At 39.2% G+C, this 13236-nt stretch overlaps 1 protein-coding gene across 1 annotated transcript in view; it reads right to left on the bottom strand.

Moving 5' to 3' along the window:
- angpt2b (angiopoietin 2b) overlaps nucleotides 1–13236 on the bottom strand; it is a 76674-nt gene that overhangs the window by 19661 nt on the left and 43777 nt on the right. The window contains exon 6 of the mRNA XM_062030125.1: nucleotides 4281–4382. Within this exon, the coding sequence (XP_061886109.1) occupies nucleotides 4281–4382 (102 nt within the window). The remainder of the gene's footprint in view (nucleotides 1–4280; nucleotides 4383–13236) is intronic.

Here is a 13236-nt window from a genome sequence, read left to right as displayed (position 1 = left end):
TGACGGACTAGAATGCAGTGCAAGACATATCTTTTTTCGCTCTGACCGTAACTTAGGTACAAGCTGGCTCATTGGATTCCACACTCTCTCCTTTTTCTATTGTGGATCATGGATTTGTATTTTAAACCACCTCGGATACTATATCCTCTTGAAAATGAGAGTCGAGAACACGAAATGGACATTCACAGTGACTTTTATCTCCACGACAATACATCGGCGAAGCTCTTTAGCTACTGAGCTAACGTGATAGCATCTGGCTCAAATGCAGATAGAAACAAAATAAATAAACCCCTGACTGGAAGGATAGACAGAAGATCAACAATACTATTAAACCATGGACATGTAACTACACGGTTAATAATTCTCAGCCTGGCAAAGCTTAACAATGCTGTTGCTAACGACGCTGAAGCTAACTTAGCAACCGGACCTCACAGAGCTATGATAAAAACATTAGCGCTCCACCTACGCCAGCCAGCCCTCATCTGCTCATCAACACCCGTGCTCACCTGCGTTCCAGCGATCGACGGCGCGACGAAGGACTTCACCCGATCACAGATGCGGTTGGCGGCTAGCGTTGGCTAGCGCGTCTGCTATCCAAATAAGTCCTCCTTGTTGTGTTGCTATAGCCAGCCGCTAATACACCGATCCCACCTACAGCTTTCTTCTTTGCAGTCTTCATTGTTCATTAAACAAATTGCAAAAGATTCACCAACACAGATGTCCAGAATACTGTGGAATTATGAGATGAAAACAGAGCTATTTTGTATTGTTTTCAGTGGGGTGCCGATACTTCTGTTTCACTGGCTACGTCACGCGCATACGTCATCATCCAAAGCCGTTTTCAACCGGAAGTTTAGCGGGAAATTTAAATTGCACTTTATAAGTTAACCCGGCCGTATTGGCATGTGTTGCAATGTTAAGATTTCATCATTGATATATAAACTATCAGACTGCGTGGTCGGTAGTAGTGGCTTTCAGTAGGCCTTTAATAAGAAAAAACAGACCAAATTAATGTTACACAGACTTCCTGGCAGTAAACCTGCAATAAATTGTTCTCCTCGGGTTTCTCTTGCTTTACATTTTCACACTTTGCACTTATTGTGTTACACTTTATTAAGCACGTTTTGCCAATTCCTCCGTTTTGAACTTTAACGAGATTATTGTTAAGTGTTTGGTGTGATTTGACAATGGTTACGTTGGCATTTCCTATCCTTTCTGCTTTGGTAGACAATTATAATCAGAGGAAGGTTACATTTCAAATGAACATTTTTGGATTAGGTCTTGAAAAATATAAATCATTATCGATTATCGATCAATACCAAAAATGGATTAACTGGCTGGAATATAAAGACAATATAACATACATCCATAAACGTGGATGCACATGCAAAAGTGCAATATATTTATCCGTACAGTAATCTATTTATTTATATCTGCACCTTATTGCTCTTTGATCCTGCACTACAACCAGCTAATGCAACAGCATTTTGTTCTTATCTGTACTGTAAAGTTCAAATTTGAATGACAATAAAAGGAAGTCTAAGTCTAATACAAAACACTTATATTGTGATACAATTTTCAGCCATATGGCCCAGCCCTAAGGTTACATTAAGTGGAAACCCTGGACATGATCTGCTCGTTTGCCTCGGAGTCATTTTGTCCAACATTGACTGTCGTGCAGGGGTTTCAAAGTCAAGTCAAATGAATGATCTACGGCCCCCGCGGTGATATTTGATTAGTATTAGAACCGGCCCGCAGGCCACAGCCTCCTGTTGCTGTTTTGCACGCACCAATACTCCATCAGTGTTGGTGCTGGCAATTTTCCAAATGGGGTCCCCATCAAGTCATAAAAATGGGGTCCCACAGTACATTTTTGGGGTCCCACTTTTTTGTAAGCGTTTTCAAAACAAATGATAAATGTATGCATTATCCTGTTACATCTCACATTTGATATTATGTTTTGGAAAAAGGTTGTCATAAACGTTACTTAATTCATTAAAAAAAAATAATACAAAAGAAAACAAATGTTTATGCATATGTAAATGTATTCAGTTATAATCATCCATTCACTTTCTTCTTTCCTTCATGGATCTAAACTTTTCTATGTTTTTATTTTAATATTTTCAGAATGTGTTTGTTCTATTTTTGGCCAAAGTAAGGCAAAGAAAACAATCTGAAGTTGTCTTTTTTTGTTTTTGTTTTAATGCCATGATTTTAACAGTCCGGCCGGCGTGTGCACAGATGTTCCTCCATGTGGCCCCTGAGCTAAAATGACTTTGACACCCCTGCATTAAAGGCCTACTGAAAGCCACTACTAGCGACCACGCAGTCTGATAGTTTATATATCAATGATGTAATCTTAACATTGCAACACATGCCAATACGGCCGGATTAACTTATAAAGTCCAATTTTAAATTTCCCGCGAAACTTCCGGTTGAAAACGTCTATGTATGATGACGTATGCGCGTGACGTCAATGGTTGAAACGGAAGTATTGGGACCCCATTGGATCCAATACAAAAAGCTCTGATTTCATCTCATAATTCCACAGTATTCTGGACATCTGTGTTGGTGAATGTTTTGCAATTTGTTTAATGAACAATGGAGACTGCAAAGAAGAAAGCTGTAGGTGGGATCGGTGTATTAGCGGCTGGCTGCAGCAACACAACCAGGAGGACTTTGAGATGGATAGCAGACGCGCTATCCAATGCTAGCCGCCGAATGCATCTATGATCGGGTGAAGTCCTTCGTCGCTCCGTCGATCGCTGGAACGCAGGTGAGCACGGGTGTTGATGAGCACATGAGGGCTGGCTGGCGTAGGTGGAGCGCTAATGTTTTTAGCATAGCTCTGACGAGGTCCCGTGGCTAAGTTAGCTTCAATGCCGTCGTTAGCAACAGCATTGTTAAGCTTCGCCAGGCTGGAAAGCATTAACCGTGTATTTACATGTCCATGGTTTAATAGTATTGTTGATTTTCTGTCTATCCTTCCAGTCAGGGGTTTATTTATTTTGTTGATATCTGCAGTTAAGCCCGATGCTATCACGTTAGCTCCGTAGCTAAAGAGCTTCGCCGATGTATTGTCGTGGAGATAAAAGTCACTGTGAATGTCCATTTCGCATTCTCGACTCTCATTTTCAAGAGGATATAGTATCCGAGGTGGTTTAAAATACAAATCCGTGATCCACAATAGAAAAAGGAGAAAGTGTGGAATCCAATGAACCCTTGTACCTAAGTTACGGTCAGAGCGAAAAAAGATGCGTCCTGCACTGCACTCTAGTCCTTCACTCTCACGTTCCTCATCCACGAATCTTTCATCCTCGCTCAAATTAACTTTCTCGGTCCGAATCTCTCTCGCTGCTGGTGTAAACAATGGGGAAATGTGAGGAGTCCTTCAACCTGTGACGTCACGCTACTTCCGGTACAGGCAAGGCTTTTTTTTATCAGCGACCAAAACTTTATCGTCGATGTTCTCTACTAAATCCTTTCAGCAAAAATATGGCAATATCGCGAAATGATCAAGTATGACACATAGAATGGATCTGCTATCCCCGTTTAAATTTTTAAAAATTTCAGTAGGCCTTTAAGTGGAAACCCTGGACATAATCTGCTTGTTTGCCTTGGAGGCATTTTGTCTCCCATCGACTGTAGTGACTGATAGTAAAAATATAGTGGATTAGGTGGGAGTCCAGTAGCATTTATCATGTGACCTGCAGGACTATCAGCACAACAGTTTAGTGATATTGATTGCAGTCAGTGGGACTTGGGTAGAATAATGGCCGCTCTCTGCCATCTACAGGGCCTCTGTGCTCCCATGCCTCAACTGCAGCCAAATATTTACCATCCACTTGGAAAAATATTATTCTTGATGCTTTTTTTTTCCACTTCCTCACTGGCTGACGTCTTCCCCCCCCCGCCCCCCCCCCCACGCCGGTTGCAGCCCGGATTGTAACTCAGTCCAACCAAGCGAGCTAAATAATCACGGTGTGTTCAACCGAGCGTGCGGCGTGATGATGGATGCAGAAAACAAAAGTCGTGGGTCATGGAGATGCACGTTCCGCGCGTGGGAGTGGGACGGCGAGGGGGGAGCGGGAGCAGGTGCAATAACACCGGCAGCGCTAGAGAAGACCGGGGCCGCCAAACACAACAAGCGCGGGGTCACCTGGGTTCACGATGTCCGGCGGCGGTCCCACGCCACTCCACGCTGAACCACATGTGAATGGTTAAGGAAAGCCCCTGCCCGTGTCAAAACACTGCGTGATGGATAATGATGCTGCACCCACCCATTTGTAGTCCTTCCACCCGCGATGGAAGTCCACAGAGCCGTTTCTGCGATGCTGCAGGACGGTCCAGCCACCGCCTCTGGTCTTCATGTCGCAGAAAACCTGGAGAAAGGAAAACAGTCTGTCATTATTTGCATGATTGGCTGTAAATACATCCTCTCAAGTTGTGTTGTAACTAGAGATGTCCGATAATGGCTTTTTTGCAGATATTCCCCAACTCTTAATTACCGATACCGATATATGCAGTGGTGGAATGAACACATTATTATGCCTAATTTTGTTTTGATGCCCCGCTGGATGCATTAAACAATGTAACAAGGTTTTTCAAAATAAATCAACTCAAGTTATGGAAAAAAGTGCCAACATGGCACTGCCATATTTATTATTGAAGTCACAAAGTGCATTCTTTTTTTTAACATGCCTCAAAACAGCAGCTTGGAATTTAGGACATGCTCTCCCTGAGAGAGCATGAGGAGGTTGGGAGGGGTAGCGTCCAGGAAGAGTTAGTGCTGCAAGGGGTTCTGGGTATTTGTTCTGTTGTGTTTATGTTGTGTTACGGTGCGGATGTTCTCCCGAAATGTGTTTGTCATTCTTGTTTGGTGTGGGTTCACAGTGTGGCGCATATTTGTAACAGTGTTAAAGTTGTTTATACGGTCACCCTCAGTGTGACCTGTATGGCTGTTGACCAAGTATGGATTGCATTCACTTGTGTGTGTGAAAAGCCGTAGATATTATGTGACTGGGCCGGCACGCAAAGGCAGTGCCTTTAAGGTTTATTGGCGCTCTGTACTTCTCCCTACGTCCGTGTACACAGCGGCCTTTTAAAAAGTCATACATTTTACTTTTTGAAATCGATACCGATAATTTCCGATATTACATTTTAAAGCATTTATCGGCCGATATCGGCAGTCCGATATTATCAGACATCTCTAGTTGTAGCGATACCAATATTTTGGTACCGGTACTAAAATTATTTCGATACTTTTCGGTACTTTTCTAAATAAAGGGGACCACAGAAAAAAATGTCAATATTGGTTTTATTTTAACAAAAAATCTTAGGGTACATTAAACATATGTTTATTATTGCAATTTAGTCCTTAAATAAAATAGTGAACATACTAGACAACTTGTCTTTTAGTAGTAAGTAAACAAACAAAGACTCCTAATTAGTCTGCTGACGTATGCAGTAACATATTGTGTCATTTATACACCTATTATTTTGTCAACATTATTAAGGACAAGCGGTAGAAAATTAATTATTAATCTACTTGTTCATTTGCTGTTAATATCTGCTTATTTTCTCTTTTAACATGTTCTATCTACACTTCTGTTAAAATGTAATAATCACTTATTCTTCTGTTGTTTGGATACTTTACATTAGTTTTGGATGATTCCACAAATTTGGGTATCAATCTGATACCAAGTAGTTACAGGATCATACATTGGTCATATTCAAAGTCCTCATGTGTCCAGGGACATATTTACTGAGTTAATAAACATAATATACATTTTTTTTAAACGAAAGAAGATGTTGTGATGCCAAAACAATATTGACGTAATCATAGTAGTATCAACTAGATACAAGCCTGTACTTGGTATCATTACAGTGGATGTCAGGTGTAGATCCACCAATGGTGTTTATTTACATTGTGACGCCGGTGAGCTATTGTATCCTCCTACAGTGTGTAGTGAAGCATGTTTAGCTATTCCTCGACCTGCAGTGATAATAATACTTGCCATGGAGGCGATGATTAGTGATTTAAAAGTTGCTGAAACACATTAGCTGCTAGCTAGCTAGCCATGTCTTAAAGCACTTCTTCTTGAGGGTGTTTCAGTGTTATAACTTCACCTTTATTGTCAGCTTTTAGGCCAAAATGCGTCCGTTCTCCCTTTTCTGTCTACACACTGTGTCTGCTTGTAAGTACTCTGTGATTGTGCGCTGCCGAACATGCTCCTCTGCACGTGAAACCAGCAATGTCACGACGTGACGACGACGCGCCGTCATGCCCGTTAAAAAAAGAGGGGGGCGGAGGGTACTTTTTAGAGGCAGTATAGTACCGAATAGGATTCATTAGTATAGTACTGGTGTACCGTAGAACCCTACACATAATCTGTTAGTTCCCATCCGCACTCAGCATATCAGCTTCCTGCACTCTATATAAGATTTTAGGAAAAGCTTTAGATTTTTCCTCAAGCAAATAAAAGTAAACAACTAAAACCGTCATACAGAAATTACAGTTTGATGAAAAACATATTATTTATGTAATGAATTATTGTTCGTTTTGTGTTTGTTTTCGTCTTCATCCGAACACGTGAGGCTGTGCCAGAGCTCTCCTGCCTACTCTGACAACACACGACCCTGCAGGAAATAAAGATGACAAATTATTAGATAAAAAGACTCGATTTTAGGAAAAAAAATACTGAAACTTAATGAAATGATCTGTCCATGCAGCTAGTTAATTTGACTTGATAAAACATCCTAAAGTAAGATTGCTATATCTTGAAATGACCTACTCAGTGGCCTAGTACCTACTCAGTGGCCTAGTGGTTAGAGTGTCCGCCCAGAGATGGGTAGGTTGTGAGTTCAAACCCCGGCCGAGTCATACCAAAGACTGTAAAAATGGGAGCCATTACCTCCCTGATTGGCACTCAGCATCAAGGGTTGGAATTGGGGGTTAAGTCACCAACAATGATTCCTGAGCGCGGCCACCGCTGCTGCTCACTGCTCCCCTCACCTCCCAGGGGGTGATCAAGGGTATGTGTCAAATGCAGAGGACAGATTTCACCACACCTAGTGTGTGTGTGACAATCATTGGTACTTTAACTTTAAATCAGCAATTAATTTACAAAAAGGTATTACGTTCTGAAAACATGCATTATTCAACTTCCATCCATCCATTTCCTTACCGCTCGTCCCACTTGCAATTCTTAAATTAAGAATCCTTGGAATGTTGAGGAATCTTTAAACAATATTTTCTACTCGTGCTTTTAAATCCAAACTGAGAGCATTTGAAGGAGCCTGGCTAATCTGCAAGTGTTTTACTTGATGTCCATCCTGTCATCTTAATGTGTAACTTTGCTGCCTCTTGGCCCTGGAAAAATAGCTTTTTAATTGTAATGGAATTGTTTCCTGGTTAAATAAAGTATGTGGGACCAGCATTTCTTATTTGAATAGCTGTTTTCTCTATTTTTAACATTTTAAAACTAGAATAGACACAATCTTAACTATTCATGCTAAAATAAAGATCATGCTGTGACTAGTAAATAATACAAATAAGTAAATAGCTCCTAAAACTCGGTCCATTTCTAGAAATACAATTTTAAATCTTGGCAGGTGGCAAATAGTTTGCAGTGTGCTTGTAGTCCAATTGGAGCGCAGTACATTGCTATGAATGTTCCTGCACAACACATGATAGTAAACAAGGCAGTGGTTTTAACTGTTTTGGCTGCGTGACCCACCATTACCCGATAATTACAAGTGGTGACTCAACCCCTGATTCAAATATCTCATCAAAGTTGAAAAATGGTCCGAAAGTTGAACATTGCAAACTGCTGGTTCACGCTCTCATCAAACAAACTGTATGTCTTTAATTGGTCTCCCTTGTCGTGTTTTGTACAGCCGGCAAAGCGTATTCCACACCAGTCTGACCTGCAGCGGAAGGAAGGCCAACAAGAAGAAAGAAAAACCCCCGCCAGAACCAAGATGATGAAAGCATCTCCAAGGTTAGTTTATTCCCTTTCTCTTTCAACGCTTTCCAGCCTTTGAAGAGGTAAGTCAACAGGCTACGTGTTATCTGTCTCCCTGTTTGATACACCTACTGTATGTACACCTCCAGTATGTTCCTCTCATCTACATGTAGTCCTGTTTGATACACCTACTGTATGTACACCTCCAGTATGTTCCTCTCATCTACATGTAGCCCTGTTTGACACACCTACTGTATGTACACCTCCAGTATGTTCCTCTCATCTACATGTAGTCTTGTTTGATACACCTACTGTATGTACACCTCCAGTATGTTCCTCTCATCTACATGTAGTCCGCTGAAGGTCATACTGCTTTGTTGACTTACTGTTTCATTGCATCCACCCTCGCCATGAATTGTAGGAACGGCCTCCGTTATTAAATGTGTCAATCCTACCCGAGCGAGGCTGCAAGTCTCGATACTCTGAAGGTAGAATGTCAATGAACACAAACGTCAAGTCGGCACTTCTTACTTCTTCCGACGAGGCTTGAAGTTTGTGCAGTAATTGTTAATACAAACAATAACAGAGCATTTCCCGTCATCGGGTTGCACCGTAGGCATGTTTTAGTGTGGACTCGGGGTGGAGTTGGAGTTTATTTCCAACATGCATGCATACAAGCGTTGTCTCAATACCAATATTTTGGTACCGGTACCAAAATGTATTTTGATACTTCTGTAGAGAGTGAACTCCACACACTAATACTTCTGTATAGAGTGAACTCCACATACTAATACTTCTGTAGAGAGTGAACTCCACACACTAATACTTCTGTATAGAGTGAACTCCACATACTAATACTTCTGTAGAGAGTGAACTCCACATACTAATACTTCTGTAGAGAGTGAACTCCACATACTAATACTTCTGTAGAGAGTGAACTCCACATACTAATACTTCTGTAGAGAGTGAACTCCACATACTAATACTTCTGTAGAGAGTGAACTCCACATACTAATACTTCTGTAGAGTGAACTCCACATACTAATACTTCTGTATAGAGTGAACTCCACATACTAATACTTCTGTAGAGAGTGAACTCCACATACTAATACTTCTGTATAGAGTGAACTCCACATACTAATACTTCTGTATAGAGTGAACTCCACATACTAATACTTCTGTATAGAGTGAACTCCACATACTAATACTTCTGTAGAGAGTGAACTCCACATACTAATACTTCTGTATAGAGTGAACTCCACATACTAATACTTCTGTAGAGAGTGAATTCCACATACTAATTATTTTGTAGAGAGTGAACTCCACATACTAATACTTCTGTAGAGAGTGAACTCCACATACTAATACTTCTGTAGAGAGTGAACTCCACATACTAATACTTCTGTAAAGAGTGAACTCCACATACTAATACTTTTGTATAGAGTGAACTCCACATACTAATACTTCTGTAGAGAGTGAACTCCACATACTAATACTTCTGTATAGAGTGAACTCCACATACTAATACTTCTGTATAGAGTGAACTCCACATACTAATACTTCTGTATAGAGTGAACTCCACATACTAATACTTCTGTATAGAGTGAACTCCACATACTAATACTTCTGTAGAGAGTGAATTCCACATACTAATTATTTTGTAGAGAGTGAACTCCACATACTAATACTTCTGTAGAGAGTGAACTCCACATACTAATACTTCTGTAGAGAGTGAACTCCACATACTAATACTTCTGTAGAGAGTGAACTCCACATACTAATACTTCTGTAAAGAGTGAACTCCACATACTAATACTTTTGTATAGAGTGAACTCCACATACTAATACTTCTGTAGAGAGTGAACTCCACATACTAATACTTCTGTATAGAGTGAACTCCACATACTAATACTTCTGTATAGAGTGAACTCCACATACTAATACTTCTGTATAGAGTGAACTCCACATACTAATACTTCTGTATAGAGTGAACTCCACATACTAATACTTCTGTAGAGAGTGAATTCCACATACTAATACTTCTGTAGAGAGTGAACTCCACATACTAATACTTTTGTATAGAGTGAACTCCACATACTAATACTTTTGTATAGAGTGAACTCCACATACTAATACTTCTGTAGAGAGTGAACTCCACATACTAATACTTCTGTATAGAGTGAACTCCACATACTAATACTTCTGTATAGAGTGAACTCCACATACTAATACTTCTGTAGAGAGTGAATTCCACATACTAATTATTTTGTAGAGAGTGAACTCCACATACTAATACTTCTGTAGAGAGTGAACTCCACATACTAATACTTCTGTAGAGAGTGAACTCCACATACTAATACTTCTGTAGAGAGTGAACTCCACATACTAATACTTCTGTAAAGAGTGAACTCCACATACTAATACTTTTGTATAGAGTGAACTCCACATACTAATACTTCTGTAGAGAGTGAACTCCACATACTAATACTTCTGTATAGAGTGAACTCCATATACTAATACTTCTGTATAGAGTGAACTCCACATACTAATACTTCTGTATAGAGTGAACTACACATACTAATACTTCTGTATAGAGTGAACTCCACATACTAATACTTCTGTAGAGAGTGAATTCCACATACTAATACTTCTGTAGAGAGTGAACTCCACATACTAATACTTTTGTATAGAGTGAACTCCACATACTAATACTTTTGTATAGAGTGAACTCCACATACTAATACTTTTGTATAGAGTGAACTCCACATACTAATACTTCTGTAGAGAGTGAACTCCACATACTAATACTTCTGTATAGAGTAAACTCCACATACTAATACTTCTGTATAGAGTGAACTCCACATACTAATACTTCTGTAGAGAGTGAACTCCACATACTAATACTTCTGTAGAGAGTGAACTCCACATACTAATACTTCTGTAAAGAGTGAACTCCACATACTAATACTTTTGTATAGAGTGAACTCCACATACTAATACTTCTGTAGAGAGTGAACTCCACATACTAATACTTTTGTAGAGAGTGAACTCCACATACTAATACTTCTGTAGAGAGTGAACTCCACGTACTAATACTTCTGTAGAGAGTGAACTCCACATACTAATACTTCTTTAGAGAGTGAACTCCACATACTAATACTTTTGTAGAGAGTGAACTCCACATACTAATACTTTTGTAGAGAGTGAACTCCACATACTAATACTTCTGTAGAGAGTGAACTCCACATACTAATACTTCTGTATAGAGTGAACTCCACATACTAATACTTCTGTAGAGAGTGAACTCCACATACTAATACTTCTTTAGAGAGTGAACTCCACATACTAATACTTCTGTAGAGAGTGAACTCCACATACTAATACTTCTGTATAGAGTGAACTCCACATACTAATACTTCTGTAGAGAGTGAACTCCACATACTAATACTTCTGTAGAGAGTGAACTCCACATACTAATACTTCTTTAGAGAGTGAACTCCACATACTAATACTTCTGTAGAGAGTGAACTCCACATACTAATACTTCTGTATAGAGTGAACTCCACATACTAATACTTCTGTAGAGAGTGAACTCCACATACTAATACTTCTGTAGAGAGTGAACTCCACATACTAATACTTCTGTAGAGAGTGAAATCCACATACTAATACTTCTGTAGAGAGTGAACTCCACATACTAATACTTTTGTAGAGAGTGAACTCCACATACTAATACTTCTGTAGAGAGTGAACTCCACATACTAATACTTTTGTAGAGAGTGAACTCCACATACTAATACTTCTGTAGAGAGTGAACTCCACATACTAATACTTTTGTATAGAGTGAACTCCACATACTAATACTTCTGTAGAGAGTGAACTCCACATACTAATACTTTTGTATAGAGTGAACTCCACATACTAATACTTTTGTATAGAGTGAACTCCACATACTAATACTTTTGTAGAGAGTGAACTCCACATACTAATACTTTTGTAGAGAGTGAACTCCACATACTAATACTTTTGTAGAGAGTGAACTCCACATACTAATACTTCTGTAGAGAGTGAACTCCACATACTAATACTTCTGTAGAGAGTGAACTCCACATACTAATACTTCTGTAGAGAGTGAACTCCACATACTAATACTTCTGTAGAGAGTGAACTCCACATACTAATACTTTTGTAGAGAGTGAACTCCACATACTAATACTTTTGTAGAGTGAACTTCACATACTAATTCTTTTGTAGAGAGTGAACTACACACACTAATACTTCTGTATAGAGTGAACTCCACATACTAATACTTCTGTAGAGAGTGAACTCCACATACTAATACTTCTGTATAGAGTGAACTCCACATACTAATATTTCTGTAGAGAGTGAACTCCACATACTAATACTTTTGTAGAGAGTGAACTCCACATACTAATACTTTTGTAGAGTGAACTTCACATACTAATTCTTTTGTAGAGAGTGAACTACACATACTAATACTTCTGTATAGAGTGAACTCCACATACTAATACTTCTCTAGAGAGTGAACTCCACATACTAATACTTTTGTATAGAGTGAACTCCACATACTAATACTTTTGTATAGAGTGAACTCCACATACTAATACTTCTGTAGAGAGTGAACTCCACATACTAATACTTTTGTAGAGAGTGAACTCCACATACTAATACTTCTGTAGAGAGTGAACTCCACATACTAATACTTCTGTAGAGAGTGAACTCCACATACTAATACTTCTGTAGAGAGTGAACTCCACATACTAATACTTCTGTAGAGAGTGAACTCCACATACTAATACTTTTGTAGAGAGTGAACTCCACATACTAATACTTTTGTAGAGTGAACTTCACATACTAATTCTTTTGTAGAGAGTGAACTCCACATACTAATACTTCTGTATAGAGTGAACTCCACATACTAATACTTCTGTAGAGAGTGAACTCCACATACTAATACTTCTGTATAGAGTGAACTCCACATACTAATATTTCTGTAGAGAGTGAACTCCACATACTAATACTTTTGTAGAGAGTGAACTCCACATACTAATACTTTTGTAGAGTGAACTTCACATACTAATTCTTTTGTAGAGAGTGAACTACACATACTAATACTTCTGTATAGAGTGAACTCCACATACTAATACTTCTGTAGAGAGTGAACTCCACATACTAATACTTTTGTAGAGAGTGAACTCCACATACTAATACTTTTGTAGAGAGTGAACTCCACATACTAATACTTCTG

Source organism: Entelurus aequoreus, linkage group LG20 (genome assembly GCF_033978785.1).
Source record: "Entelurus aequoreus isolate RoL-2023_Sb linkage group LG20, RoL_Eaeq_v1.1, whole genome shotgun sequence".
Classification (NCBI taxonomy): domain Eukaryota; kingdom Metazoa; phylum Chordata; class Actinopteri; order Syngnathiformes; family Syngnathidae; genus Entelurus; species Entelurus aequoreus.
Note: the sequence above shows the minus strand (reverse complement) of the source record. Positions and strands in the feature narration are given on the sequence as shown.